Source organism: Saccopteryx bilineata, chromosome 1 (genome assembly GCF_036850765.1).
Source record: "Saccopteryx bilineata isolate mSacBil1 chromosome 1, mSacBil1_pri_phased_curated, whole genome shotgun sequence".
In the NCBI taxonomy this organism is placed as follows: Eukaryota; Metazoa; Chordata; class Mammalia; order Chiroptera; family Emballonuridae; genus Saccopteryx; species Saccopteryx bilineata.
The window spans coordinates 308,239,868-308,265,608 of NC_089490.1; the positions used below are offsets into that span (position 1 = coordinate 308,239,868).

The 25,741-nt window shown below is 42.7% G+C and overlaps 2 protein-coding genes across 7 annotated transcripts in view; both read left to right on the forward strand.

The window, feature by feature from the left end:
- The window catches only part of POU2F3 (POU class 2 homeobox 3), an 88,072-nt gene extending 76,920 nt beyond the window's left edge, over positions 1 to 11,152 (forward strand). For 4 of the 5 annotated variants that reach the window (XM_066253642.1, XM_066253645.1, XM_066253643.1 and 1 more), the window contains 4 exons: positions 600 to 761; positions 6,467 to 6,533; positions 7,704 to 7,808; positions 8,763 to 11,152. In XM_066253642.1, coding sequence (XP_066109739.1) covers positions 600 to 761; positions 6,467 to 6,533; positions 7,704 to 7,808; positions 8,763 to 8,902 — 474 coding nt within the window. In that variant the 3' untranslated portion in view covers positions 8,903 to 11,152. Of the gene's footprint in view, positions 1 to 599; positions 762 to 6,466; positions 6,534 to 7,672; positions 7,809 to 8,762 lie in introns of all 5 variants that reach the window. The other variant, XM_066253644.1, reaches the window with a different exon arrangement.
- Positions 11,153 to 17,109: 5,957 nt separating this feature from the next.
- Positions 17,110 to 25,519, forward strand: TLCD5 (TLC domain containing 5). 2 transcript variants are annotated; one of them, XM_066246996.1, is made up of 3 exons: positions 17,110 to 17,578; positions 20,083 to 20,282; positions 22,721 to 25,519. In XM_066246996.1, the coding sequence occupies exons 2-3, from the start codon at positions 20,084 to 20,086 to the stop codon at positions 23,257 to 23,259; spliced, it is 738 nt and encodes a 245-aa protein (XP_066103093.1). In that variant the 5' UTR covers positions 17,110 to 17,578; position 20,083; the 3' UTR covers positions 23,260 to 25,519. The 2 variants fall into 2 exon arrangements, with proteins under 2 accessions (XP_066103093.1, XP_066103102.1); XM_066247005.1 differs by lacking the exon at positions 17,110 to 17,578 and adding an exon at positions 17,965 to 18,047.
- The last annotated feature ends 222 nt before the right edge of the window (positions 25,520 to 25,741 follow it).

Consider the following 25,741-nt stretch of genomic DNA (forward strand, 5'->3'; position numbering starts at 1 on the left):
TGGAAGATGGAAGAGGAAGGAAAGAGGGTTGAAACCAAAGATTGAGTGGGTGTGGGAAGGGTCAGAACAAGAGAATGGGATATATTCCCACAGTCTTGATGGAATCACATGTTTTAGCTTTGTAGTTTCCTATTTTGAGGTAGGATAGGAAACGATGCCACGAGAAACATACCAGATGATGAGGAAAGAACACAGAGGACAGCATGGGTTCAGAAGATTCTTCTTGTCCCCAAATAACTCACCAATGGACTCTTCTTTTCAGAACTTTTCCTGAGGAAGGAGTAAGAGAAGAGAACCTGTGTCAGGCCCTGTGTTGGACAGTTTACACACATTTTCTCACTTAATCCTCATAATAATCCTTTTATGGTAGGCATTATTATTCTTATTTCACAGATAATTAGACTGAGGCTCAGAGAGGTTAAGAAAATTTCTTAAGGCCACACAGTAAGTTATAAGCCAGTATTCCAACCTAGGTCTGATTCTAAAGCTTCTGATATACCTATTGTTCTATCCTGCTTCCTTGGAACATCTGTTCCCCACCCCCAGTTCATGACTGTATTCCTTCTCTTGACTACCCTCTGTCCCTTTGGTCCCTGTAGAACCCCAAACCTAGCTCCGAGGAGATCTCCATGATTGCAGAGCAGTTGTCCATGGAGAAGGAGGTGGTAAGGGTCTGGTTCTGCAACCGACGCCAAAAGGAAAAGCGAATCAACTGCCCTGTGGCCACACCCATCAAATCACCCATCTACACTTCCCGTCTGGTGAGTGGCTAGGAAACAAGCTGCCTGCCAAACAGTGTGTGTAGTGGGGGGTGATCCATGCCTGGAGGGCAAAACGGCTTCCCCATCCTGGGGAAGGTGGGGGTTGGGGTTGATGGGTGCATGAAGTAAATAAGTCAGCAAATAGATGGTGTATATTAAATATCTAATATAAAGAAGAATCAAGAGGGTAAGGAAATAGAAAGTAATGGTGGGAAGATGTTTTTTTGTTTTGTTTCATTTTGTTTGTGACAGAGACAGAGAGAGGGACAGACAGAGACAGATAGAAAGGAAGGGAGAGAGATGGGATGCATCAATTCTTTGTTGCGGTACCCTAGTTGTTCATGGACTGCTTTCTCATATGTACCTTGACCAGGGGGCTCCAGCAGAGCGAGTGACCCCTTGCTCAAGCCAGCGACCATGGGGTCATGTCTATGATCTCACGCTTAAGCCCGCAACCCTACACTCAAGCTAGTGAACCCACACTCAAGTCAGCGACCTCAGGGTTTCGAACCTGGGTCCTCTGAGTCTCAGTCCAATGCTCTATCCACTGCGCCACCGCCTGGTTAGGCAAGATGTTTTTTAATAGAGAGATCAAGAAGATTTCTCCAATAAGGTGACATTTGAGCAGAGATCTAAATGTTGAAAGGGAAATATCTCAAGGAAAGAGTGTTCCAGGCAGAGGAACTAGAAAATGAGACTACCTGGCATGTTAGAGGAAAAGCAGGCATACCGGTACAGCTGGGGTGGGGTGAGGAAGGAGGCCAGAAGTCGAAGAGACAGTGAAAGAAGTAACAGGAGCAGACCACTCAAGATTTCAGAGGCCACTGCAAAGCCCCTTGGTTTTAGTTTGTATGAAATAAGCCACTGGAGGGCTCTGAACCGAAAAGCCTGCGCTGGCTGACGTGGGGCTGCTGTGTTGAGAATAATCTGTGTGGAAAACCAGCTAAGAGAATTGCAATAATCCAGCTAAGAGTGGGGAGGCTGGGATAGGGTGGGAACCAATAGCAGTGAGGAAATTGGATTCTGAATATACTTTAATGGCAGAGCCAATGAGATAAGCTTGTAGCTCAGGTGTGGGGTATGGGAAATGAAGTAAAGAGAACTTCAAGGGTTTTTGCCTGAGCAACTGGTTGGAAGATGCTGCCTTTTTTTTTTTTTTTTTTTTTTTTTTTTTTTTTAGATGATGAAGATTCAGGAAAAACAAGTTTGAGAAGAAAAACTAAGAATTTAGAGTTGGTCATATTAAATTGAACATGACTCCTAGACATCCAAGAGGAAGTGTGAAGGAAACAGTTATACCTATCATTCTGGCAGCCAGAGTGAAGTCAGGGCTGGGAACTTGGAGTCCAGGCAGACCTGGAAGTTGGAGGAGTAGAAAATATCTTCTCTATGCAAGGGAGAGATGGTACCTAGGGGATGAAGGTGGGAAGGTTCTTCATCTTTGGGGATGATGGTGGGGATGTCCTTGAGTCTTTTAGCCCTCAATGAGGAATGAAATTCAGCCTTGTTCAGGGTGGGACATAGCCTTTTCATAAAACTACACCATTGTTCACTTTCTCATCAAGCGTTTATTGACTATCTAGTATATATTAGTCTTTGTGCAGAGTCCTGGTTTACACAAATAAATAGTATTTGTCCCCTCTCCCCGATGACCTCATTGCCTAGCAGGAGAGACAGTCAAATAAACAAATGATAAACAACATGATAATTTCTCTAGGAGAACTCAGTAGTCACAGCTAACAAAGCTTTGGGAGGTAGTGGTTAGGGAAGGCTTCCCCAAGGAGATAATTAATGCCTGCACTCAGTCTGAAAGGCAGAAAGAGGGGAAGAAGCAAGTGGAGAAGTGGAGTTTTCACAGGAGGAAAGGATGGGAACAGCAGTGCACATCAGGGGGAATATGCTGCACATCCCAGAACCAGTTGGCTCTGTGTGGAGGAATGCTGAGAGATGAAGCTGGAGAGACCAGCAAAGGCTATCTCTGAAATGGACTCTGTGCAATGCTAAAAAAATTAAAGACTTGGAGAAATCGTTGTAGAATTTTTAAACAGGACACTGGCATGATCATATTTGCTCTTTAGAATGATCATTCTGACTTCAGCATAAAAGTTGATTTGAGAGGCAGGGAGAACTGTTAAGACATGGCTGCAGTTGCCCAGGAGAGAAATGAGGGCGGGAGCAAAACCCAGTGGTAAGAAGAAGGGCAAGGCTAAAGATTAGGAGATAATTAGATGGTAAAATTATTAGGTGTTGGCTAATAAACTGAAGACTGGGTGGTGACATAGAGATCAATGAAGGAACGAGAACACTCGGAGATGACTCTCAGCATTCAGGCTGGGCTGATTAGGTCGGTGGTGATGCCACTGATGGAACAAGTAAACACAGCGGAGGAGCTCATTTGGAAACTGGAAAACGTGGTCATTTCCGTTTTTTCCATTATTAGAATGCTCAGTGAAGCCTGTGGCACCTAAGCAGCAATGTCCATGAACACTTAGAATTATGGGTCTGAAGGTCGGGAGAGAAGGCTGGGACAGAGATGAGGCTCGGAGATTTTATACACACAGTAGTTGAAATCCTGGGTGAAGAGGAGCTCACCTGTGGAGTTCGTATAGAGGAAGCAAAGAGGCAAGCCCAGGTCTCAGCCCTGTAGAATACCAATAGTTGAGGGAATTGTCAAAAGAAGAGGATTGAGGGAAGAAACTGAGAAGGAGAAGCAGAAAAAGGCAAGAAACTGCAATGAAATAGATGTGAGGAGTAAAGTGGATATGAGGAGCTCTATAGGAGTGCTACAGATGAAAATACCCAGATTGGGTGTGAAAGGGCTGACATCCCATTTGATCTGAAGAACAGATTAAAAGTTAGAGCAGAGCATGAAGACAAGAATGGTGGGCACAAGGAATGGTCTGTGAGGAGGCATGGAGTTATAAAACAACATAATGCTTTCAGGGAATCTCAAATAGTTCAGTCTGGCTGGAGCCAAGGGTTTGGGATAAGAGAGAGTGATGAGGCTCATGATGGGCCTTGATACCAAAGTACTCTAACAGCTCTGAGAATCCATTAAAAATTTAAGTTGGAGACAATGCAATATTCATTCATCATTCCTTTCTTAAATATTTCTTGAGTACCCACCATCTGTTTGGCACTGGGATACAGTGGAGAACAGGACACCTGTGATCCCCAGCAGGGAAAACAGGCATAAAAAAATGTTATTTGTGACCAGGTGGTGGCGCAGTGGATAAAGCATCAGACTGCAGTGGATAAAGCGGAGGACCCAGGTTCGAGACCCCCCCCCCAGGTCGCCAGCTTGAAGGCGGGCTCATCTGGTTTGAGCAAAGCTCACCAGCTTGGACCCAAGGTCGCTGGCTCAAGCAAGGAGTTACTCCAGTGATAGTCAACCTGGTCCCTACCGCCCACTAGTGGGCATTTCAGCTTTCATGGTGGGCAGTAGTGGAGCAACCAAAGTATAAATAAAAAATGTTATTTGTGTTGAAGCCTTCAGAGAAGATGTGTGAGTACCTGAGGAACCTAACCTAGTGTAGGATTCAGAGCTTCTCTGAGGAAGGATGCTCAAACTGATAGCAGAGGAATGAGTGGACATTAATGGAGGAAAGGTCTGAGTTGGGAGGAGAGATTACAGGGAAGAACATTCTAGGCCAAGGGAATAGTGTACGCAAAGGCCCTGGGGCTGGGGCGGTAGGGAAAGGAAGCATAGAAGACTTGAGTGGGCTGGAACCAGGGAGTGAGAGTGTGTGAAGGAGGAGCCTGCAGTGGTGATGGGAGCTAGATTATGGAGGGTGTTGTAGGCCATATAAAGGAAGTTGGACCATGTCACAAGAACAGTGGAATATTAAAAGGGGGCCCTTTGTTTAGAGCAGATGGGAGATAGGTTTTTGCTTTGATGCAAGCCCAGCTGAGGACACCAGCATGGAGAAATGGTAAAGGAGCCTAGCTCATGCTGATCACTCATCCAACACATATTTGCTGAGCAGCTGCAAGGTTCCAAGTGCTGTAGCAGACACTGAGGGTATGGCAGTGGCCTCGTCCTGCCCTCATGAAGCCTTTCGCCCAGTGGGAAGGGGAAGTCATTAGGTCAATAATTACATTAATATTTGTGGTGTTCTGAATAAAACAAATGGAAAAAATTTTCTGATCCTACCTTTTCCTCAAGTCTCCTTGGGATAGTCTCCTTGGGATTAGGACATAGTTTCTTTCACTTCTGATGTGAAATGACCTCCAAAATATACAGTTCAGAAAAAATAAAATAAAAATAAAGCAAAATGGTGCAAACTAGTATGGGCATAATTCTACCATTTATATTAAAATTTTTAAGGGGATAAACATATACACGTCTGCTTGCATATGCATAACAGGTCTGTAGAAGGAAAGTTCTTAGAAACTGGTCACCGTGACTAAATGCATGATTTCTTTTAAAACAACACATTTTTTAGATGTGGCAGCAGGGAGAGGAGAAGAAGGGGGAGAGAAATGATTGCTAACATCTCTTACCATGCCACCCACACCTGTCCCCACCCTAAGGGACCCCCAGCCTATAGTAGAGGCTCATTATCAAAGGGCAGGTAATGAAAGCAGCAGAATCATTGCTGACTAATGACAAAGTGAGTGAGGACATGCTGCATCCTGTGGGATGGGATGTTACAAATTGGGGAGGGAAGGAATAGCTACCAAATCACACCTCCTTGAGTAGAACTGCCTTTCAGTGTCTTGAAAAGACATTCATCAGAGCTTCCCCTTTCGGCATGAGAAGAATGGGGTGCGAAGATTTCAGTTCGAATGAGGAGGTGAACACTGCCTAGAGGCTCTGTAGCTGACAGCTGCCTTCAGGAAGGAAGGGAACTGACATTTAACAAGTCTGGCACTCGTTGCCAGCTGTTGAGTTGGAAGCTCTATGAACATTATCTCATTAAATTTTAATTAAAAGAAACTACAAAGGAAGTATTACTACTGTTTTACAGATGAGAAAGTCAACTCTCAGTGGGGTTAGGTATCAGATAGTTAGTGGGAACCAGATCTGACCCCAGATCTGCTGGGCTCCAAAGCCCTTTCTTTTCATTTCATCTTGTTTCAGGTTCTAGGATAATAAGACTAGGAGGGAGACTCCTAAACGGTGTGAGAGGTTAAACTAAATCGTCTTAAGTCCCTTCCAAATCTCAGTCATGGTGCTCTGAGGTCTCCGGGGCAAAACGAAAGGCTTCCGAGACCAAAGTTCAGCTCCTCCAGGTCTGTCTGGGAGTCAGTGATCTATCTACTCATGCACAGGGTTTTAGGGCTGGTGCTCTGCTGCCCAGAGCAAAAGCAGGATTCTTTTGCCAAGGAAGAACTGGGGACTGAAAAATGGTGTCTGCCACAGCAGGGTTGAAGAGGTGTGCTCTTTTCATTGCTAAAGCATTTGAGCACGGCTTTGCCCTGGCAGTGCCAAAGAAACCTTGCAAGGGGACACACAGCAGGATGAGCAGGGCCTGGTGTCAGCAGCAGGGTGCTCAGGAGCAGGGTGGAGCTGGAGCTGGATGTTGCATGTGGGCCAGAGGCCTTCCTGTGAAATGGGACAGAATGTAGGTTTGGAATAGGAAATCATCAAGGAAGCTAAGACAAGGTTTCTGTGGAGTCTGGGACCCAGCATCCTGGAAGAAGCATCCAAGGTTAGAGAAGGAAGCAGAAACAGACATTTACAAGCTTCTGTTGCCTTTCAGGTCTCTCCCTCCGGGTCTCTGGGCCCCCTCTCCATCCCTCCTGTCCATAGCACCATGCCTGGAACCGGTGAGCTTTAAAACGAAGTTTCTGAATAACACCAGAATTCCTTTAAATAATGGGATATTAGAACTGAAAAGTACCTACCTAAGTCAGAATTCCTTAAATATATTTCCAAAGATATTGAAATCTGTGCTGGAGGAACAGGGTTCCATGATCACATTGGGAAACGCTGAGTGAGCAAAGTTTAAACAAGTCTTTATTCTTTATTTTGTTTTGGTTGCAGCACTTCTCAGCACTCAAGCCCGTTATGCATTCCTAAAAGGAGCTGTATGGGAGGCTAGAGGAAGGCAGGGTTTCCCAAACCAACTTTGAATAGAACTCTACTTTTCAAAAAGTAACTATAGCATTTCAAAAAGCTAGCGTTACCATGTATCCAGGACAGTCCTAGAGTCTGCCTCTTGTCCGGACATAATTATCAGTAGCACTCCTTTCCCACTCTTCAAAATATCTTAGCTTGAATGGTGAAATGTGTCACCTTATCCATGGACTGTGGTTTGGAAGACTCAAATACAAGAGCTCAGTTTAATCCAAATCTGCCACTTGACAGAGAACAAAAACAAGTTTTAGAGAAGCTGAGCCAGTCGCTACAGGCCACAGAGCTGCTGGGACCTAGACTTGGGTCTCCTCACTCTTTGTTGCGCTCTTTCTGGAAGACCACGCACCTTTCGTTTGTGGAGATGAGAACACTAGAGAGGCTGGCAAGCTGTAACTGTGCTCTCAGGCTCTCTTTCCTCCCCTGTGTACTTCTCTTTCTTTCGCCTTCTCTTCCTTCTTTCTGAGCTGTCTTGTTCTTTTTCCCATCCCGCCTCTTGGTCTGGGGCTGCCTGTGCCCAGCCCAGGGTGTGTCCTGCAATAGGATGATTTTGGCACCTGTCCTTCTACTGTTTGACAAGTCTAGGACTTGCAGAACCAGCCACGCAGCTTTCCAGGGCCTAGCTTGCAGAGAGGAGAGCATTTATGATGAGAAACCAACCCTCTGGGGCTGGGTGCTGACTCTAATATGGCAGGAGCTGGGCAGATGGGTGTGGGCTAGGGAGTGGGGTAGGTCCCTCTGGAGTACATGTTTTGAAGGGCTTCGTCACAAGGTCCCAGCATGACCCAGCCACATTGTTTCCCCCTTGTTTTCTGCCTCTCCTTATCCTCAGTAACATCGTCTTGTTCCCCTGGGAACAACAGCAGGCCTTCGTCTCCCAGCTCAGGACTCCATGCCAGCAGCCCCACTGCATCTCAAAATAACTCCAAAGCAGCAGTCAACTCCTCCTCCAGTTTTAACTCTTCAGGGTAAGATGGAAGGGAGGGGAGAGAACAGCGACCTTTCATCAGGGCCAAGGGACAGGTGAGGAGCTGGGTAAAAACCTTGAGAAAGAAAGCTACCACAGGGTTGGAAACATGGAATGGGATGGCCGGGAGGGGATATAATGGAGTGCCGGATTGGACTTTATCCCTTGGGAACAGGATTGAAAAGAGATGCTTCATCCAATGAGCATTCCTGGCAAGGAGCTCTTGTCAACAATGTCAACAAAGCCAAAATTTCCATCCTCACTGGGAAGGTGGAAATTTCCAAACTCTCCTGTCAGAAAGGGCCAAGCCCTTTACTGGGTTTAGGAGTTCTCCACTTCAAGCTGGTAACTGTTCTCGAGTGTTCTAATGCTTTGAGCCGGCTTCGAGTGTGGCCGACACAGTGAGAGAGGGAAGTTAGAATGCAGTAGGGGGGAAGAAGCCTCTTGGCAGTGCAAGGAATCTGTTTTTAAAAGCACTGTCATAGCTGATGCCTTGAGAGATTCTTCCCTGATTCAGAACAAGAGAGAGGTTTAAACATTAGGCGATAGGTTAAAGACCCGAGCTTGTCGGAAGAGATGAAGCCACTTGTCTAAACTACCGTTCAGTAAGGCAGCCAGCTCTCACTGGCCAATCATTGCACAGCACCTAGAGTTGGGGCTCCTCAACCACTCCCACCAAAAAAAAAAAAAAGAGAGAGAGAGAAAATTATATAATGTATATTTAATTTTTTTGAGATACAATTTATATACCATAAAATTTATCATTCTAAAATATACGGTTCAGTGGTTTTTAGTATATTCACAAAGCCATGCAATTATTACTATTATCTAATTCCAGAACATTTTCATCACTCCAAAAAGGAACCCTATATCTATTAGTAGTCACTGCCCATTCCCATTTTCCTTCATCACATTAGCAGCTTTATAATTGACTTGTTTCTTTCTCCCTTTCCAGATCTTGGTACCGATGGAATCACCCCACCTACCTCCACTGAGACCAAAAAGTTTCTCCTATTCCACACGGCCCTGTATTCCCCACTGGAAGGAAGGGAGTCATGCCTTCTCTATATGGACAGATTACTTTCAGAAGAGTAGAAGAGAATCCCCACTATCACTGAACCTAAACTCTTGCCTTCTTCATGAGCAAGGGCCTCTGGAGATTTAAACTGTGATTGAACCATGTATTGACTCCTAGAGTTCTTGAAATATATACCAATCCTAGAAGTTGAACTTTCTTGCCTGTGCCATCATCACCCATCCTCTAGTTCTAAATATTTCAGACAGCATCACTGTAGCTGTGGTGTTTCAGAAAAAGGACATCTTGCTATTATACTCCAACTCATTCTGGAGACAGCCATTTGCCTGGTGTGCTAAGCTACCAGAAGCCGAGATAATGGTTTTAACTCTGAACTTAGACACAATCTCTGAACTACTTCTAAAATCTGTGAAAAGTTTTGACTCTGATGTCTCCAACAAAATCTTGATGTTTTCTCTGTTCAGCAAAGTTTTCTGACATAATCTTCTTTCCCCCATTTTTTTTCTTAGCCCTGACCCCCTTTTCTAGAACCAAATCCATTCATGAATTTGTTCTCCAAGTTTCCCACTCTTTACAGAAGGCTAAGTCTTCAGTCCCCGGGGCACATTTCTCTGCACACAGCTGCTCTTCTGTCTCTTAAATCTGTCGTGAAGTTCAGGAGCACTTGCTCCTCCTCACCTTCTCTATGTTTCTCCTTATCTTATCATCTGTCCTATCTCCTGGCTGCAACAATTATGCTGGCAAAATACCTGTACATAGCCCTTTCCTGTTTTTGCATTATGTTCTTCTCTCCTTTATGTGGAATTTTCTGGAAAGATGTTTAACTCAGGTGTGAATTTTGAACATGTCTCTGTAATATTTTATCTTCTTTTTTAAAAAAATACCAAAGTGTGAAATACTGTGCTAGCTCCTACAAGAGTTCCCACATGGGCTATGAATCCTTGTTAACTTCCTGGAAACATTATTTCAAGTCTCCTTTGTGGGCCAGTATGTGGAGATGTAACATGAAGCCATTCTAGAAATAGTAACTTAAAAAAAACAAACAAAAAACTTCATATCCAAGGAAATGTTGAGATTCAAAGAAATCTCACTGTTCCTAAATACATTTGTATAGTAATGTTATAAACTATTTCACAATTGATAAGAAGAGGTTTAGAGTCTTGTTCTGTGTCTTTTGTTGTGGGGTGATGTGAGTGCATATGATGGGGAAAGTGTTTCAAATTAACACATTAAGTCTGTTGATCCCCAAACTAATGGTAAAGAGGACATATAGTACATTAATGCAGGGCTCTAAAGAGTTCACACTCTTTTTGACAGAACTTGCCTTGAAGGCAGAGATGGCAAGAGACTGAATTCCTCATTTTCTAAGTGGGAGGATGATAACTATTTAAGGTCAAGTCATTTAAAGACTTAAGCCGATGCTAACAATTCATATCTCAGATGCCCTTAAGGTCAGTTATTCATAATTCACAGTGGAAAGCAATATATATTTAAGGCAAATAATTAATAATCATATATATTTGACTTTAGAATGTGCCGTGACTTTGTTGAGGGGCAGGGAAGCTATCCTTTTGGTTTTTCTTAGGCTAATACAAATTAAAATAGTTACCATTCCTGAGATAAACACTGACCTGTGGGAAAGAGAGGCCCTTCAAAAATATCACAGCTGAAGGGGAAAAACTAAAATTGGGATTAAACATTTGTTGCAAATAACAATATCCAAGTGGAAAATTTATACATAAATGTTCTTAATGTTTGACTGGGGCTTCTATGAAGACTAATATTTCATGTCATGAAGTGGAAGAAGGCCTATTGGTCATAGTTAGTTTCTCAAGAAACACGCTAGTTGAAAGGGGCTTGGTATGTAAAAAAGAAAAAAGACAGCAAGAAGAGGCTTCAGTAGTAATTTCAGAATATAAGGGGACTACTCTGCCACCTATGAACCCAGCTGTGCACATATGTACACACACACACACACACACGCAGATGTGCATTCCTCCTTGCACACTCAAGGGTGCCAGAGCTGCCCTTTCTCGCAGCGACCCTGACCACCTTGACATCTTGCTCAGGTGAGTGCTAAAAGTTGATCTGCACTGTCCAAGACTCTAGTTTTCATCCATTGGAACATTAAAAAGATACTTTGTTTTATAGCAGTTTTAGGTTTACAAAAAATTGAGAAGATGGTACAGAGATCTCTCATATACATGCATAGCCTCCCGTATTATCAATATTACACTTCAGAAAATATAGATATATATATATAAATATATTTTACCAAGGATGAACCTACACTGACATATAACACCCAAAGTCCATCATTTACCTTAGAGTTTACTCTTTTTTTTTTTTGTGTGTGTGTGTGTGTGTGTGTGTGTGTGTGTGTGTGTGACAGAGACAGAAAGACTGAGAAAGGGACAGACAGGCAGGAAGGGAGAGAGATGAAAAGCATCAATTCTTCGTTGTGGCTCCTTAGTCTCCTTAGTTGTTCACTGATTGCTTTCTCATATGTGCCTTGACTCGGCGGCTACAGCAGAGCAAATGACCTCTTGCTCAAGCCAGCGACCTTGGGCTCAAGCCAGCGACCATGGGGTCATGTCTATGATCCCAGGCTCCAGCCAGCGACCTCGGGGTTTGGAACCTGGTTCATTCACGTCCCAGTTCAACGCTCTGTCCACTACACTACTGCCTGGTCAGGATTAGAGTTTACTCTTGGTGTTGTATATTCTATAGGCTTGGGCAAAAGTATAATAACATATGTTCATCATCATAATAACATACAGAATATTTTCAGTGCCCTAAAAATCCTCTGTGCTCTGCCCATTTATCTCTCTGCCCCCTACAGCCTTTCCAACCACTAATCTTTTTACTGTCTCCATAGTTTTGCCTTTTTCAGAATGTCATATAAGTGGAATCATAAAATCTATAACCTTCCCAGATTTACTTTCACTTAGTGACATGCATTTAAGGGTACTCCATGTTTTTTCATGGCTTGATAGCTCATTTCTTTTTAGCTCTGAATAATATTCTATTTCCAGGATGTATCACAGTTTACTTATCCATTTATCCACCTACTGGAGAACATCTTAGTTGTTTCCAAGTTTTGGCAATTATAAATAAAGCTGCTATAAACATCTGTATGCAGGTTTGTGTGAACTTAAATTTCAGTTTCTCTGGGTAAACACCAAGGAGTATGATTGCTGGATTGTATGGTAAGAGTATATTTAGAGCACATTTAGTTTTAAAAGAAACTGCCAAAATGTCTTTGAAAGTGGTTGTACTGTTTTGCATTCCCATCTGCAAGGTATGAGAATTCCTGTTGCTCCACATTTTGGCCAGCATTTGTTGTTGTCCATGGTTCAGATTTTGGCCATTTGGTGTGTAACGGTATCTCATTGTTGTTTTGCATTTTCCTGATGACATATGATGTGGAACATCTTTTCATAACTTATTTTCCACCTGTATACCTTCTTTGGTGAGCTGTTTGTTCTTTGGCCCTTTTTCAACCCAATTGTTTGTTTGTTTTTACTGTTGAATTTTAAGATCTCTTTGTATATTTTGGATAATAGTCTTTATCAGATGTCTTTTGAAAATATTTTCTGTCAAATCTGTGGCTTGTCTTCTTGTTCTCTTGATTTTTTATTTTTGCAGAGCAGAAGTTTTTAATTTTAATGAAGTACAGCTTATCAATTATTTATTATATGAATTATGTCTTTGGTGCTGTATTAAAAAGTCATCATCATGCAGGGTCGTCTAGGTTTTTATGTTTACCTTCTAGGAGTTTTATAGTTTTATTCTTTACATGTAGGTCTATCATTCATTTGGTTCATTTTTATAAAAGGTGTAAGGACGGTGTCTAGGTTCCTTTTTTTTTTTTTTTTTCAGGTGGCTGTCTAGCTGTTCCAGCACGATTTGTTGAAAACTATCATTTCTCCATTGTATCACCTCAGCTCATTGGTCAAAGATCAGTTGACTATATTTATGAGGATCTATTTCTGGGCTCTCTATTTTACCATGGTTTTTAAGGAAATAAGCAGAATTATAGTTGAACTGTTCAGCCTTTGGTGGCTTCCATTGTCCACTGGCTTGGACATCTGCTGAATAAATTCAAACTTGAAAGTAAGCATCAATTTATCCTTATGTCTGAATGATTCCATAAAACTCACAATTCCAGTAAAATTTAACCAGACTTTGGTTAGCTTCTTCAGCATCTAATAAGGCACAAGAGAATCTAAAGGCACAACCAGTCAATGGGGAAAGGAAGGGGGAAAATTGTTGCTGCTGCTTTTCAGATTTTATACTAAGATCGTTAGTTGACATCTGTGGGCTCCTAAGGTTAAGGACTTTTGATCCAACTCAGAGAGTAAGCTTAGTCCCAGATCTCAAGTTAGGAATCCTGCCCTGAGCACTCAGTGCTCAGTGCCTCTCACTGTGAACTTGGAATGCTCCTGAATATCTCACGTAGTCCATTTACTTACCCTGTTGCTTCTCCTGCTAGATGGTGGGGAGCTCCTGTGGTTGAGGCTATCTCTTTTTCTTTGTATTCCCATGACCAGCACTGTGACTAACAATTAAGATTTTTAAAATTTGAATTCATTTTTTTTCTGGAAACAACTTCTAATGCCCTTTACTGAGGCAAGCAGTTGTGAATACAGAATGATACAGTACATATCTAGAGGAGACTCTAGTCCAGTGGAGAGAGTATACCTTGTTGATTAAAAGCATGGCCTCCAGAGCCATACTGCCGGGTTCATGCCCCAATCTGCCTTTTACTAATCATGTAACTTTGGGCAAGCTCTGTGCCTCAGTTTATGACTTATAAAATGGAAGTAACAATAGAGTAACTCAAGGAGTTGTGAGAATTAAAAAGGTTAATATATGTAAAGTGCTTGGAACTGTTGGTGGTGAAATAGTAGCAGGTGTTAGACAGTGGAGTCAGACTGGACCCCAGTTCAGCAACGTTGGTACTTGAGTTCTGGCTGAGAAAGAATTCAGAGGCAAGACTCAAACTATAAGAGAAAGTTTATTTAGAAAGATATAGAGGTAGGAGAAGTGAGCCAATTGGGCATGGGATCAGGAAACAAGTTACAAAGGCAAAAGACAGGTCTTTGGAGTTTAGGAGAAAGAAAGATAAAGGTAATACCTCTGGGGAAGAAAAAGTGACCTTGAAAGGTATAGTCATGCTCTGAGCGAAAGAGTAAACTGGGTGCTCTGTCCTAAGAGCTTTTAAAGGTGGGGATTTTAAGGGCGGTCCTAGGGAAGGATCTTAATTGAACATTCATCAGCTTTCCAGGTGTGTCCTTTCAGACTGGTGGTCTCCACTGATTGGTGCTAGGGCAGGAGGTCTTTAGTCAGTGTGGATGGTCCTGATGTCAGCCATGTGTTGCTTATCTGATTTTGCTACTTTTCTGGGCCTGGAGCTGAAACACAACTGAGTCCTAGATATATTTGATGTGGATCAGAATTTCATTGTCCTGGGGGCTTAACTCCTTATGGGATATTCTCTGGCTCACTTGTTTGTTCCCCCTCTAAGGGGGGAACTAGAAACATGCCAGGAGAGGAAAGGTCAGGGGAGTATCCAACAGCAGGACAGCAATACAAAAGGCCAGGGGGGTCTAAATGGCGTGACCAGAGATAAGCTACTGGAGGAAAGGCCACCCTGGGGGCAAGGTGCCTGTTTTTCCCAGTTTTGCCTGTTGCTAGGCATCCAGGGTTTTCCACTCTGGTGACCTTTTGTACCTAGCCCATTGTCTTTGCTCTGCTCATGTCTGTCTAACTGCCTACCACAGAACAATGCCTGGTACTTTAATAACCTATCTGTTATTATTGTGATTATTGTCATTGTTATACAAATAAATTGGTAAAGAGCTTCCTGTCTATCCCCTGCTGTTCCTAACAGTCCAGAACTTTTCTGGGAATGCCACTATTTACAAGGATCTGAATTGGTGGAACAAGATTTGTGCCTAAAGATATGTAAATTAATAAAATTTAATCCTAGGTAATGAAGCATTAACCTGGAATCTCAACCACCCTAGGATAAAGGCCCAATAGTCTTCACTAAAAGAGCTGGCACCTTCCCTTATCCCCTCATTCTTTAGACCCCTGAAGCATTTAATACTCTGTTCTTTTCTGGGGAATGGTGACAGCAAGAAGAAAGTTCCAGATTCAAACAGGAGAAGGGAAAAATACTGCAACAAAAACAAGTGGGGAAAGCCCTGGCCGGTTGGCTCAGTGGTAGAGCGTTGGCCTGGCGTGCATAAGTCCCGGGTTCAATTCCCGGCCAGGGCACACAGGAGAAGCGCCCATCTGCTTCTCCACCCCTCCCCCTCTCCTTCCTCTCTCTCTCTCTCTTCCCCTCCAGCAGCCAAGGCTCCATTGGAGCAAGGATGGCCCGGGCGCTGGGGATGGCACTGTGGCCTCTGCCTCAGGCTCTAGAGTGGCTCTGGTTGCAGCATAGCGACGCCCAGGATGGGCAGAGCATCGCCCCCTGGTGGGCAGATGCCGGGTGGATCCTGGTCGGGCGCATGCAGGAGTCTGACTGTCTCTCCCCGTTCCCAGCTTCAGAAAAATACAAAAAAAAAAAAAAAAAAGTGGGGAAAGGTTGAGATTTGTACACATTCCATTGAGTGAAATGGATCTCCTCGTGTTTTCTTTCTTTAGGCTATCATTACTTCTTATCTGGTCTATTCCAACCCACTTCTCCAGTTCATTTTACCCTGATTTTAGTCGAGTGTCTGTATAGCAGTGAATCCCAACTTTAGTTGCATATTGGAGTCACCTGGGGAGCTTTAAAAAAGAATACTACCCACACAGGTTGTGATTTACTTTGGGATATGGCATGGACATTGAGGTATTTTTTTTTTAAGGAACTCCAGTGATTTATTGTGCTATCAAGGTTGAGGACCACTGCCCACATGTGCATACGCATTATCACTGGGGACCTTGTCAAAATACAGTTTCTTTTTCAGTAAGTAGGTCTGAGATTCTGTGCTTCTAACAAACTCTCAGGTTATGCAGATTTTGCTGGCCCTACGCACTTTGAATAGCAAGGGCTTGGAGAACATGATAAAATTATTCCCTTGTTCAATAACATCATAGGTTTCCTGTTATTCACATAGTAAGATGACTCAGCCTGGAATATAATGGCTGGCATCAGCTGTTTAAGGTGCTCTAACAGCAGTGGTTCTCAAATGTCACTAATCATCTGATTGACCCCATGGGCAGGTTTTATTATTTTTATTTATTTATTTATTTTTATTTGTTCATTTTAGAGAGGAGAGAGAGAGAAAGGGGGAGGAGCAGGAAGCATCAACTCCCATATGTGCCTTGACAAGGCAGGCCCAGGGTTTCGAACTGGCAACCTCAGCATTTCCAGGTTGATGCTTTATCCACTGCGCCACCACAGGTCAGGCATGGGCAGGTTTTAAAAGACACAAATTCCTAGGATCCACACCAGACTGACTGAATCATAATCTTTGAGGCACAGCCTGCACAAAGGATATTTTAAAAACACAATTGGTGTTTGTATGCCAGTTGGTATTCACAATCAATGAGACTTAGGAGTCAAAATATGCTTCCAATATACTTTTTCACATTCATTTCTTATTCATTTAACCAGCAAATATTTATTGAACCTGCCTCATAACATGTATAAGGGAAACAAAGCTAAAAATGGTGCAACCCTTACTCTTGAAGGGTTGACAAGACAAATGACCAAGATAAGACTACTTATTATTTCCCTGACCTAGACTGAATGCTCACACCTCTGCCCAAGGTCTTCTGCTTTTATGAATGTCTGGGCCTGTCAGCACCCCATCACTGCCTGTGCTGATTAAGCCAGAGTCCTTCTACACTGAATTTGAAACTCTATACTTATGTTTGGTCATCTCTTCAAATTTACTTTCTTTGGTATTAAAATATATCCAGATAAGAGAGAAAACTTACCCAAAGTGGCACAGCAACAATAATTAACATTTACATAGTGACTTGCATGTACCAGCCATTGTTATAAGCACTTTAAGAGTGTGTAAAATCCTCAATATAACTAATTGAGATCACTGTTATTACTATGACTGTTCTACGGACAAGAAAACAGAGGCACAGAAAAGTTAAGTAACTTGGTCAAAGACACACATTTAGTAATCGAGCCGGGTTTACTCTCAAGTTGTGTGCTGTACTGCACGTTGGTGACAGGGCTGAAATGAGAAATAACTTGTCATTTCCAGGCCTGAGCACTTATTGTAAATCATATATTTGTGTGCTTGTTTCACAACTTAGACTCAAGCAAGAGGGCAGGGACTTTGTCTTACATCTCCAGAGTGCCTAGTAGGGATGTAAGGACTTAGTAGGTGCTCAACAACTTTATTTGGCTGGGCTATCCTAACATGGAGAGGTGGGGGAATGGATAATTATTCAAACAGGCAACAAACAAACAAACAAAAGCCACAGCTCGTAGGTCTCACGTCACCACTAAATCACCAAAACCCAGCTCACCCCATGCCACGCCATCCTTCTGCCTAGCCTTTCTCAGAGGAAGGCCCTTCGCCCATCTTCAGAAAGTCCCTCGTGCAGCGCCGGCTCTGCGCTCCGTCCTCCCCGCCAGCAGGTGCCCCCAGGCCCGCGGCTCCTCTGCGGTCAGAGCCTCATTCCTCTTTCCCACCGCGCGCAGCTTGCTGCTCCGGAACCGGGGCTCCGAGCCCCGGCGCCAGGGGCCCGAGTCTTCCTGTCCGCCTGGCCAGGTAACAGCGCGGCGTGAGCTGTCCGCTCTGGCGAGCTGGGCCCTGCACGCGGTCTGTGAGGCCCGCCAGGCCCGCTGGGGAGTAAAGAGGCGGGCAGGTGGCCTGGCTTCGGAGGGCATGGGGCCTCCTCCTACCTTTGGGCGCCGGAGGTCTTTCTGATCTGAGCGGGGACGCTCAGGGGATGGCGGCTAACGGTCTGGCTTAGGTGCGCCCGGCGGGCGTGGCGCGCAGGCCGTAGGCGGGCCCTGGGGACAGGCGGGTCCCGGGGACAGGCGTCCGCGGTGCCTGCGAGGCGCCCAGGTCGCCGCTCGCCCAGCCACGCCCGCTTCCAGGCCTGAAGCCGGGTGTGCCTGGCTAGCCTCCTGCCCCGGAATCTTGCCCAGCGACCAGTGGGAGGAGTGAGGGGGCAAGAACCGTGAAATTCGGGGCTGGAACGGCCATGTAAATAGATCCATTCCTTCTCCCAAGAGTAAGATGCCGAAATCCAGAGACGGGGTGACTTTACCAAGGTCACAGAGTTGTACCTGCCTTTACAACTGTCTGTTCTTTTGTTTAAGAATTTGTAAATGGCCAACTGTTTGCTCTGCTCTGCCAGGGAATTAGGATTCAGGAAAGAGGACTCTAAAAATACTAATCGGTATATCCACATGAGCTGATCCGCATTACTGGCTAGTGACCCTGGCCTTTAGAAGAAAGAAGAGAGTATGATTCTTTTCACTCAGTATTTTGCATTTCTGGCTCTTACTGTGAAAACTGCCTAGATGTTTTACAAAATTTAACTCAGAACTGGACAGAATTCTAGACTTATTCTTTTCTCTCTTTTATTGTCAATTAAAATTTTTTTCAAGTATATACATTTGACATTCAATATTATATTAATTTCATAAGTACAGCATAGTCGTTAGACATTAATATAACTTACAAAGTGATTCCTGCCCCCCCCCCATTTAGTCTAGTGTCCATCTGACACCTTACATAGTTATATTCCCTATGTTGTACTTTACATCCCCCTGGTTTGCTTTGTAACTACCAATCTGTACTTCTGAATCTCTTCATTTTTTTCACCCAGCTCCCCAAGTCCCCTTCCCATCTGGCAACCATCAGTTTGTTTTCTGTATCTATGAGTCTGTTGCTGTTTTGTTCATTTATTTTGTTCTTTAGCATCTACATATGAGTAAAATCATATGATATTTCAATTCCTTTTTTCTTTTGTCTCCTTCCTTCCTTCCTCCCTCCCTCCCTCCCTCCCTCCCTCCCTTCCTTCCTCCCTTCCTTCCTTCTCCTTCCTCCCTCCCTCCCTCTGAGGCTCAAGAGGTTCAAGATTTGACCACACACTCTCACTGGCTAGTTAGGGACAGAAACAGAATTGGAACTCAGGTCTATGATTGACACTTATTATTTTCTTGAATAGAAATCTGAATTCAGATGAAAACTGTACAGAACCTGACCTTCATAAAGCTTTTCTCTGGGTAGCATTCTTGGGAGTGGCTTGTGTATTGAAGTTGGTCCACAGATACTATTTCAGTTGTCATAGAAGGATTAAGCAAAAAGTGTAGCCATGTGGAAAATTCCTGCTGAGATGAGATAGATATGTGACATGTTTTTGGCTTTTTTACTTGTACTTTTAATAGAGGAGCTAATGACTATTAACATCTTGGTTATTTTTAGATTTTAGTCCAGTATGACTAAATTGACTGTGCAGTTATTCTTGCCCGGATATCTTGATCACTAGTAAAAATTCCAAAGTGTAGCTGTTTCATTTTTAATTGAACAGTTGCCTTAAAGATATTTCTATATCTCAACAAAAACTTCACACTTCTACCTCAAAATCCTGCTTCCCCCTTTGTCAATCTTTGAGTTGGATTTCAGAAGAGAAGTAGAATTTATTTTTTCCCCTTCCAAAAGATCTGAACTCTATTTAGTTCTGAATTTAGGCTTATCTCAAGTTTTGATTTGACTGATAAATCATGACCCAAATCCAAACTTCAGTTGAGTTTAATACCAGCTTAAAACCACATTAAACTACCATGTGTCATATGAGCTCTAACAGAGACCATAAGTGGTAGTGGTGTATTTTCATGAGAACTTCTTGTTTGGATTTTTGAAATGTGAACACATTATCTAATACATGTATTATATTACATACTCACATATTAGTCATATATCATTGTCCAAGGTAAGTCATCAATGGGAGGTTATTGACATTTACTTATCAAAACATGTGTTATGTTCAATATTCTACTAACTTAGAATGCAGTTCCTGGTTTACAATTTACAGCTTTTACTAGTTGCCAAAATGTTATCTTTGAGGAACATGGAGTCACAAATACAGCCACACTTAAATAGAAGATTCTTGGCTATGTAGATAAGGAAGCAGTGCTTCAACGAAGGCAGTATTTTTGTACTAGTCTATAGTAGAAACGAAAATTATACAGAAATGAACCCACTGCTGCTTTCTTAGGGTGCCTTTGTTTTGTTGTTTTGTTTTGGTCTTTTCATCATAGGATGGCAGTAGCTCTGTGTCTGCAGGTGCTGGGCAGCCTTGGGGGCTGGCTCTTGCTCTACATTTTTCTCTGCTGTGTGAATAAGCACCGAAGCTATGAGTGGAGCTGCCGACTGGTTACACTCGCCCATGGAGTCCTCTCTATTGGCCTATCAGCGTATATTGGCTTCATTGATGGCCCTTGGCCCTTTACCTACCCAGGTAGGTGGGAGATGGAAGATTTTTTCCTAAGGGTTTATAATTTGGGGGCAGTCTTAGAAAAATAGGACTTCTCAGAGAATTTGTACAGTATCAAAGAATATTGGATAATAATTACCATTATAATTTGGAGTGTTCATTCATTGTTAACTCTGATATTGTATATGCCACCTATTGTTTTTGCTTTTAATAACTTTGTTTATAAGAAATTGTGAATACTTGTTATAATGTAATTCATCAAAATGTACAAAACGTAAAGCCAAATCAGTATCTTCTCCCATCCCCACACAGACACAAAAGAGCTGTATTATATATACTTTTTGGTAACCTGCAAATTTTTACTTGATAGTATATTCAAAGGATACCACCTTTCCATGTTTATGTATATAGACCTTCCTTTTTCTTTTTAATTATTAATGTATTGTAGGCATTTACCATAATTTATTTAATGCCTCATTATTTGTGGCAACTATATTAATTTTTCAGCTACTAGATGCATAAGCATTACTTTCTTAAAATACAATTTTAGCCCCTTTTACTAGTTTGCTGGGACTACCATAATAAAATACCACAGACTGGGTGGCTTAAACAACAGAATTTATTTTTTCACGATTTTGGAGGCTAGAAATCCAAGATCAAGGTGTTGGGTGGTTTGGTTTCCTCTAAGGCTTCACTCCTTTGCTTACAGATGGCTCTCTTCTTACTGTGTCCTCACATGATTTTCCCTTTTTGGTGCCTATGTCCTAATATCCTTGATTTATAAGGACACCAATCACATTGGATTAGGACTGACCATGATGATCCTATTTTAACTTAATTACCTCTTTAAAGCCCTGTCTCCAAATTTAGTTACATTCTGAGGTACCAGGGGTTAGGGCTTCAGCATATGGATTTTGGGGTGACATAATTCAGTCCATAAGTTCCCTAGAATAAGATTTTTAAAAACACCTTAGATTTTTAAATTTAATTTAATTTTTTTTTGTGACAGACAGAGAGACAGAAGGAAGGACAGATAGGGACGAACAGGCAGGAAGGGAGAGAGATGAGAAGCATCAATTCTTTGTTGTGGCTCCTTAGTCTCCTTAGTTGTTCATTGATTGTTTTCTCGTATGTTCTGGACATGGGGGTTGGGAGGAGCTATAGAAGAGCGAGTGACCCCTTGCTCAAACCAGCGACCTTGGGCTTCAAGCCAGTGACCTCTGGGCTCAAGCCAGTGACCATGGGTTCATGTCTATTATCCCGCGCTCAAGCCAGCAGCCCGGTGCTCAAGCTGGTGAGCCCCCACTCACGCAGGGTGAGCCTGCACTCAAGCCGGCAACCTCGGGATTTGGAACCTGGGTTCTCCACATCCCAGTCCAACACTCTATCCACTGTGACACTGGCTGGTCAGGCAAATACTTTAGATTTTAAATTTTATTTATTTATTTTATTTTTGTATTTTTCCGAAGTTAGAAGCAGGGATGCAGTCAGACAGACTCCTGCATGCGCCCGACTGGGATCCACCCGGCATGCCCACCAGGGGGCAATGCTCTGCCCATCTGGGACATTGCTCTGTTGCCTCAGGAGCCATTCTAGCTCCTGAGGCAGAGGCCATGAAGTCATCCTCAGCGCCAGGGCCAACTTTGCTCTAGTGGAGCCTTGGCTGCAGGAGGTGAAGAGAGAGATAGAGAGGAAAGAGAGGGGGAAGGGTGGAGAAGCAGATGGGCGCTTCTCCTGTGTGCCCTGACTGGGAATCGAACCCGAGACTTCCACATGCCAGGCCGACGCTCTACCACTGAGCCAACCAGCCAGGGCCTAGATTATTATTATTTTTTTAAATTTACTTACGGTAAATTTCTATATGGAATTTCTGAGTCTCTTCCCAAACTGTCAAACTGATATGAAAGTAACTTTTAAGTTTTGTGTTTTATATCAAGGTTCTTAATGGATTTGAACATGTCACATCCTTGCACCCTATGTTGTTGGATGTGAACCACACTAATTTCTGGGGTTCTTTCCAAAGTCCACTTTTGACATGAGTTAGGGTCCCAGTGTCCAGTAATTTATCAGGACAGGATAACTAAAAGCTTTGGAAACAGACCTTAGTTGCTTAAAAAAGAAAGAAAGAAAAGAAAATGTAGGATTTTAATTGAAAAAACAAAATAACTCGATTTTATGTGGCTACATAGAAAAGATACTGAGATCATTGTTGGTGATTAAATCACTTATTGAGATCTGATTCATCAGAACAGCATTTCCTGGCCTGGAACATTGTTTGGTTTGATAAAGACCAAGGTTTTAGATTTTTAGTCTTTTTTTGGTTCACTTAAAAAGCATGAGATTGCCACTGTTTTTTATTTCAATGCTTTGTAAAGGTTTGACAGACAATAATAACACAGGATCCCTGTGTAAGACAGCACAACCCCAGTCACTCAATTTGTTTTTGTCTTGGTTTATTTCAGGCTCAGCCAATACACCTCTCCAAGTGTATGTTCTGTGTCTCACCTTGGGCTACTTCATCTTTGACTTGGGCTGGTGCATCTACTTCCAGTCTGAGGGTGCCCTGATGCTGGCTCACCACACACTGAGTATCTTGGGCATCATCATGGCCCTGGTGCTTGGAGAGTCAGGCACAGAAGTCAATGCAGTCCTCTTTGGAAGTGAGATTACCAACCCCTTGCTACAGATGCGCTGGTTTCTTCGTGAAACAGGGCACTACCACAGTTTCTCTGGAGATGTGGTGGACTTCCTCTTTGTGGCTCTGTTTACTGGAGTGAGGATTGGAGTAGGAGCTCACCTCCTTTTCTGTGAAATGGTATCACCCAAGCCCAGATGGTTTATGAAGGCTGGGGGGATAGCCATGTATGCTGTGTCTTGGTGTTTTATGTTAAGCATCTGGCGCTTTGCATGGAGGAAAAGCATCAAAAAGTACCATGCCTGGAGAACCAGGTGGAATGAGGAGCAGCAACTAAAACATAAAGGACATCTCAAGGCACATTAGCCAAGGTTTACTTCAGTTAATGGACTGGGTTAAGTTAGCCACAGGAACCAGGTTGGAAATATGGCTGTTATGGAATCATGTTTATCTAACAAACTTAGGTTTCATAAAAGGGCTAAATGTATCGATCAGCTTTCAAGTGGAGTACATGCTAGTATTCAAACACTAACTTCTACAGTGATACAGTTGTAGAAAGTGAGACTAATCAGTGGTAGTTTGAATAAGTCAGATATGCCTTATTCCTTTTAGTTTGTGGTGACTGGGAGCCTTGATGTTCAGACAGTTTAGAAAGGAACTCAAAAAAGGATAAGTACTATTTCTTCCTTATTTGTTTGAGAAGTGACTACTTCAGCTTTCGCCCTTTCCAAGTAGCAATTTAAATAAGTTCACTTCATTTAGCATAAAGTGAGTAACTTGTAGGAAGATGCATGCCTTTGGCATTTTGCACATTGGATCAGGGAATTGGATCTGCTTAAACAAAGGAAAGTAGAAGGATGAGAGAACGATGAGGGTGAAAACTGTGCAGTAGCGGTGGGTCACTTATTTAGCCTCCAACTGTGTTGGGGTCCCCAAGATGACCTTGAGGGTTGGTACTTTGCTGAGAGAACCCATGGGACTCAGCATGTAGTCACACTTATAGCTTTGATTCATTACAGTGCAAAGACACAAAGAAAGACCAGCAAAAGGAAATGGAACCTGGGGCAGAGTCCAGGGGAAACCTAGGCCCAACCAGGGTCCTCCCGTGGGATCACACAGGATGTGCTTAATTCGTCCAGCAATGACTTGTGACAATATGTGTGAAATGTCTACCAAGGAAGCTTATAAGAGACTCAGTGCCCAAGGCTTTTATTGAGGGCTGGTCATGTAGGTAGCCTCTGCTGACACAAAGCAAAATTCCTGACTCCCAGAAGGAAAGTAGGTGTTTGGCATAAACCATATTGTTTGCACAAACGGTTTAGGCACAGTGAGCCGATCTGATCAGTTAACGGTTGGAACCCTCCCAAAATCTCTGTTCCCAGATGCCAGCCAAGGGCCAACCTTTCTAAGGACAGCCGTTCAGTGCTGCTATGTTAACTATTTACTGCACAAAAACCACAGGGCTGGGGCTTGGATGAGAGGAATGAAGTGTGGGCAGATTTACCAAGTCCTGTTGTATGAGTTCTGCTCTTAGAACTGGAACACGATGCCAGTTCTCGGGGCTTTTGTTCATTAATCTCCTAGTCGTGAGAGGCTGTGACTAAATTCCATAGGGATTTACCACTCGGATTCCACTGTGCTTGAGACAGATAGCAGTTCAGTCTTCAGGTCTGCTATACTTCATGCAAACTAGAACCAAAGACTAAAGAGTATACTGGCCTCAGGGTAATGAGTCTATTTTCTTCATTTCTGATATATTCCCTTTTAGTCCTCTTACTATTTTTTTCTTTTCTCTGGAAAAGGTACTATCTGTGGACAAAATATTATGACAAGGCCAGTCTGGGAAGGAAAAATAATCTTTAGTGTGATACTCTCTAATCTCACCTAGGAAAGGCAAGAATGTAAGGTTAGCACAAGAAGTTTAGAATCAAGACTTCCTGGGTTCTTTTATAGAATTTTGCTACTCATTTGCCAGACCATTTGAGCAGGTCATTTATTTATTCTTTGCCTCAGTGTAAATCCTGTTGTGAATCAATGAAATACCCCATTGTGTATTTCATAGAGATATTATGTAGCATTTCTTTAATGAAGGTCTTTAATGTAGAGTTTTGATGAAAAAAATGAAGCATTACTTAATTATATCTTTGCTGTTTGTTATTTAGATCAGTGGTGATTGATTAGCTTTGTTGGCGAGCAAGTGTATAGGGCTGTTGAAGTCAAGGCTGAAGGTAAATGGGAAGTGTCAGTTTATTTTAGGTCACTGATAATAGTAGCTTTTTGAGAGTTCTTGAAAATGGGGATATCATTGCCCACATATGGCAGAGTGGTTAGAACCACATAAAGTCATCATTACTCTGGGAAAAGCCACCTTAAAGGCAAGTTTACAGTGGATCTTTTTAAAATGACTGACATTTGGTTAGAGAGTTTTGCTGGACATGGAAAATAATCTGACAGTAATAGCTCCATCTCTTTTTCCCTATGATCAGTATCCCTAAAATGCTGGCTAGTTTCTTTCCAACAAAATTGTGGTCAAAGTAGGATGCTAAGGAATGCTGATTTTAGCAAAAGCCTAGCCAAAAAGAGTGGGTTGGTGCATGAGCTTAAAAAATAAAAAAATAAAAAGCTAGCTCTTGAATTTTGGCACAGTGCAACCCGTCCCATACTGGACAAATGAATAGGCTTAATTTGGTACCAATTATTTTTTCCTTATTCCTCAGAATTGAAGGAATTGGGGATTGCAGATCTTGTTTATCATGTGAATGTAGGTAGGTCTTTTGAATTTTAAGAAACCTACAGAATGATAAGGGAAAGAGGATCCCTCTTTTCAGCTTTCTTGATGTTATAGCTA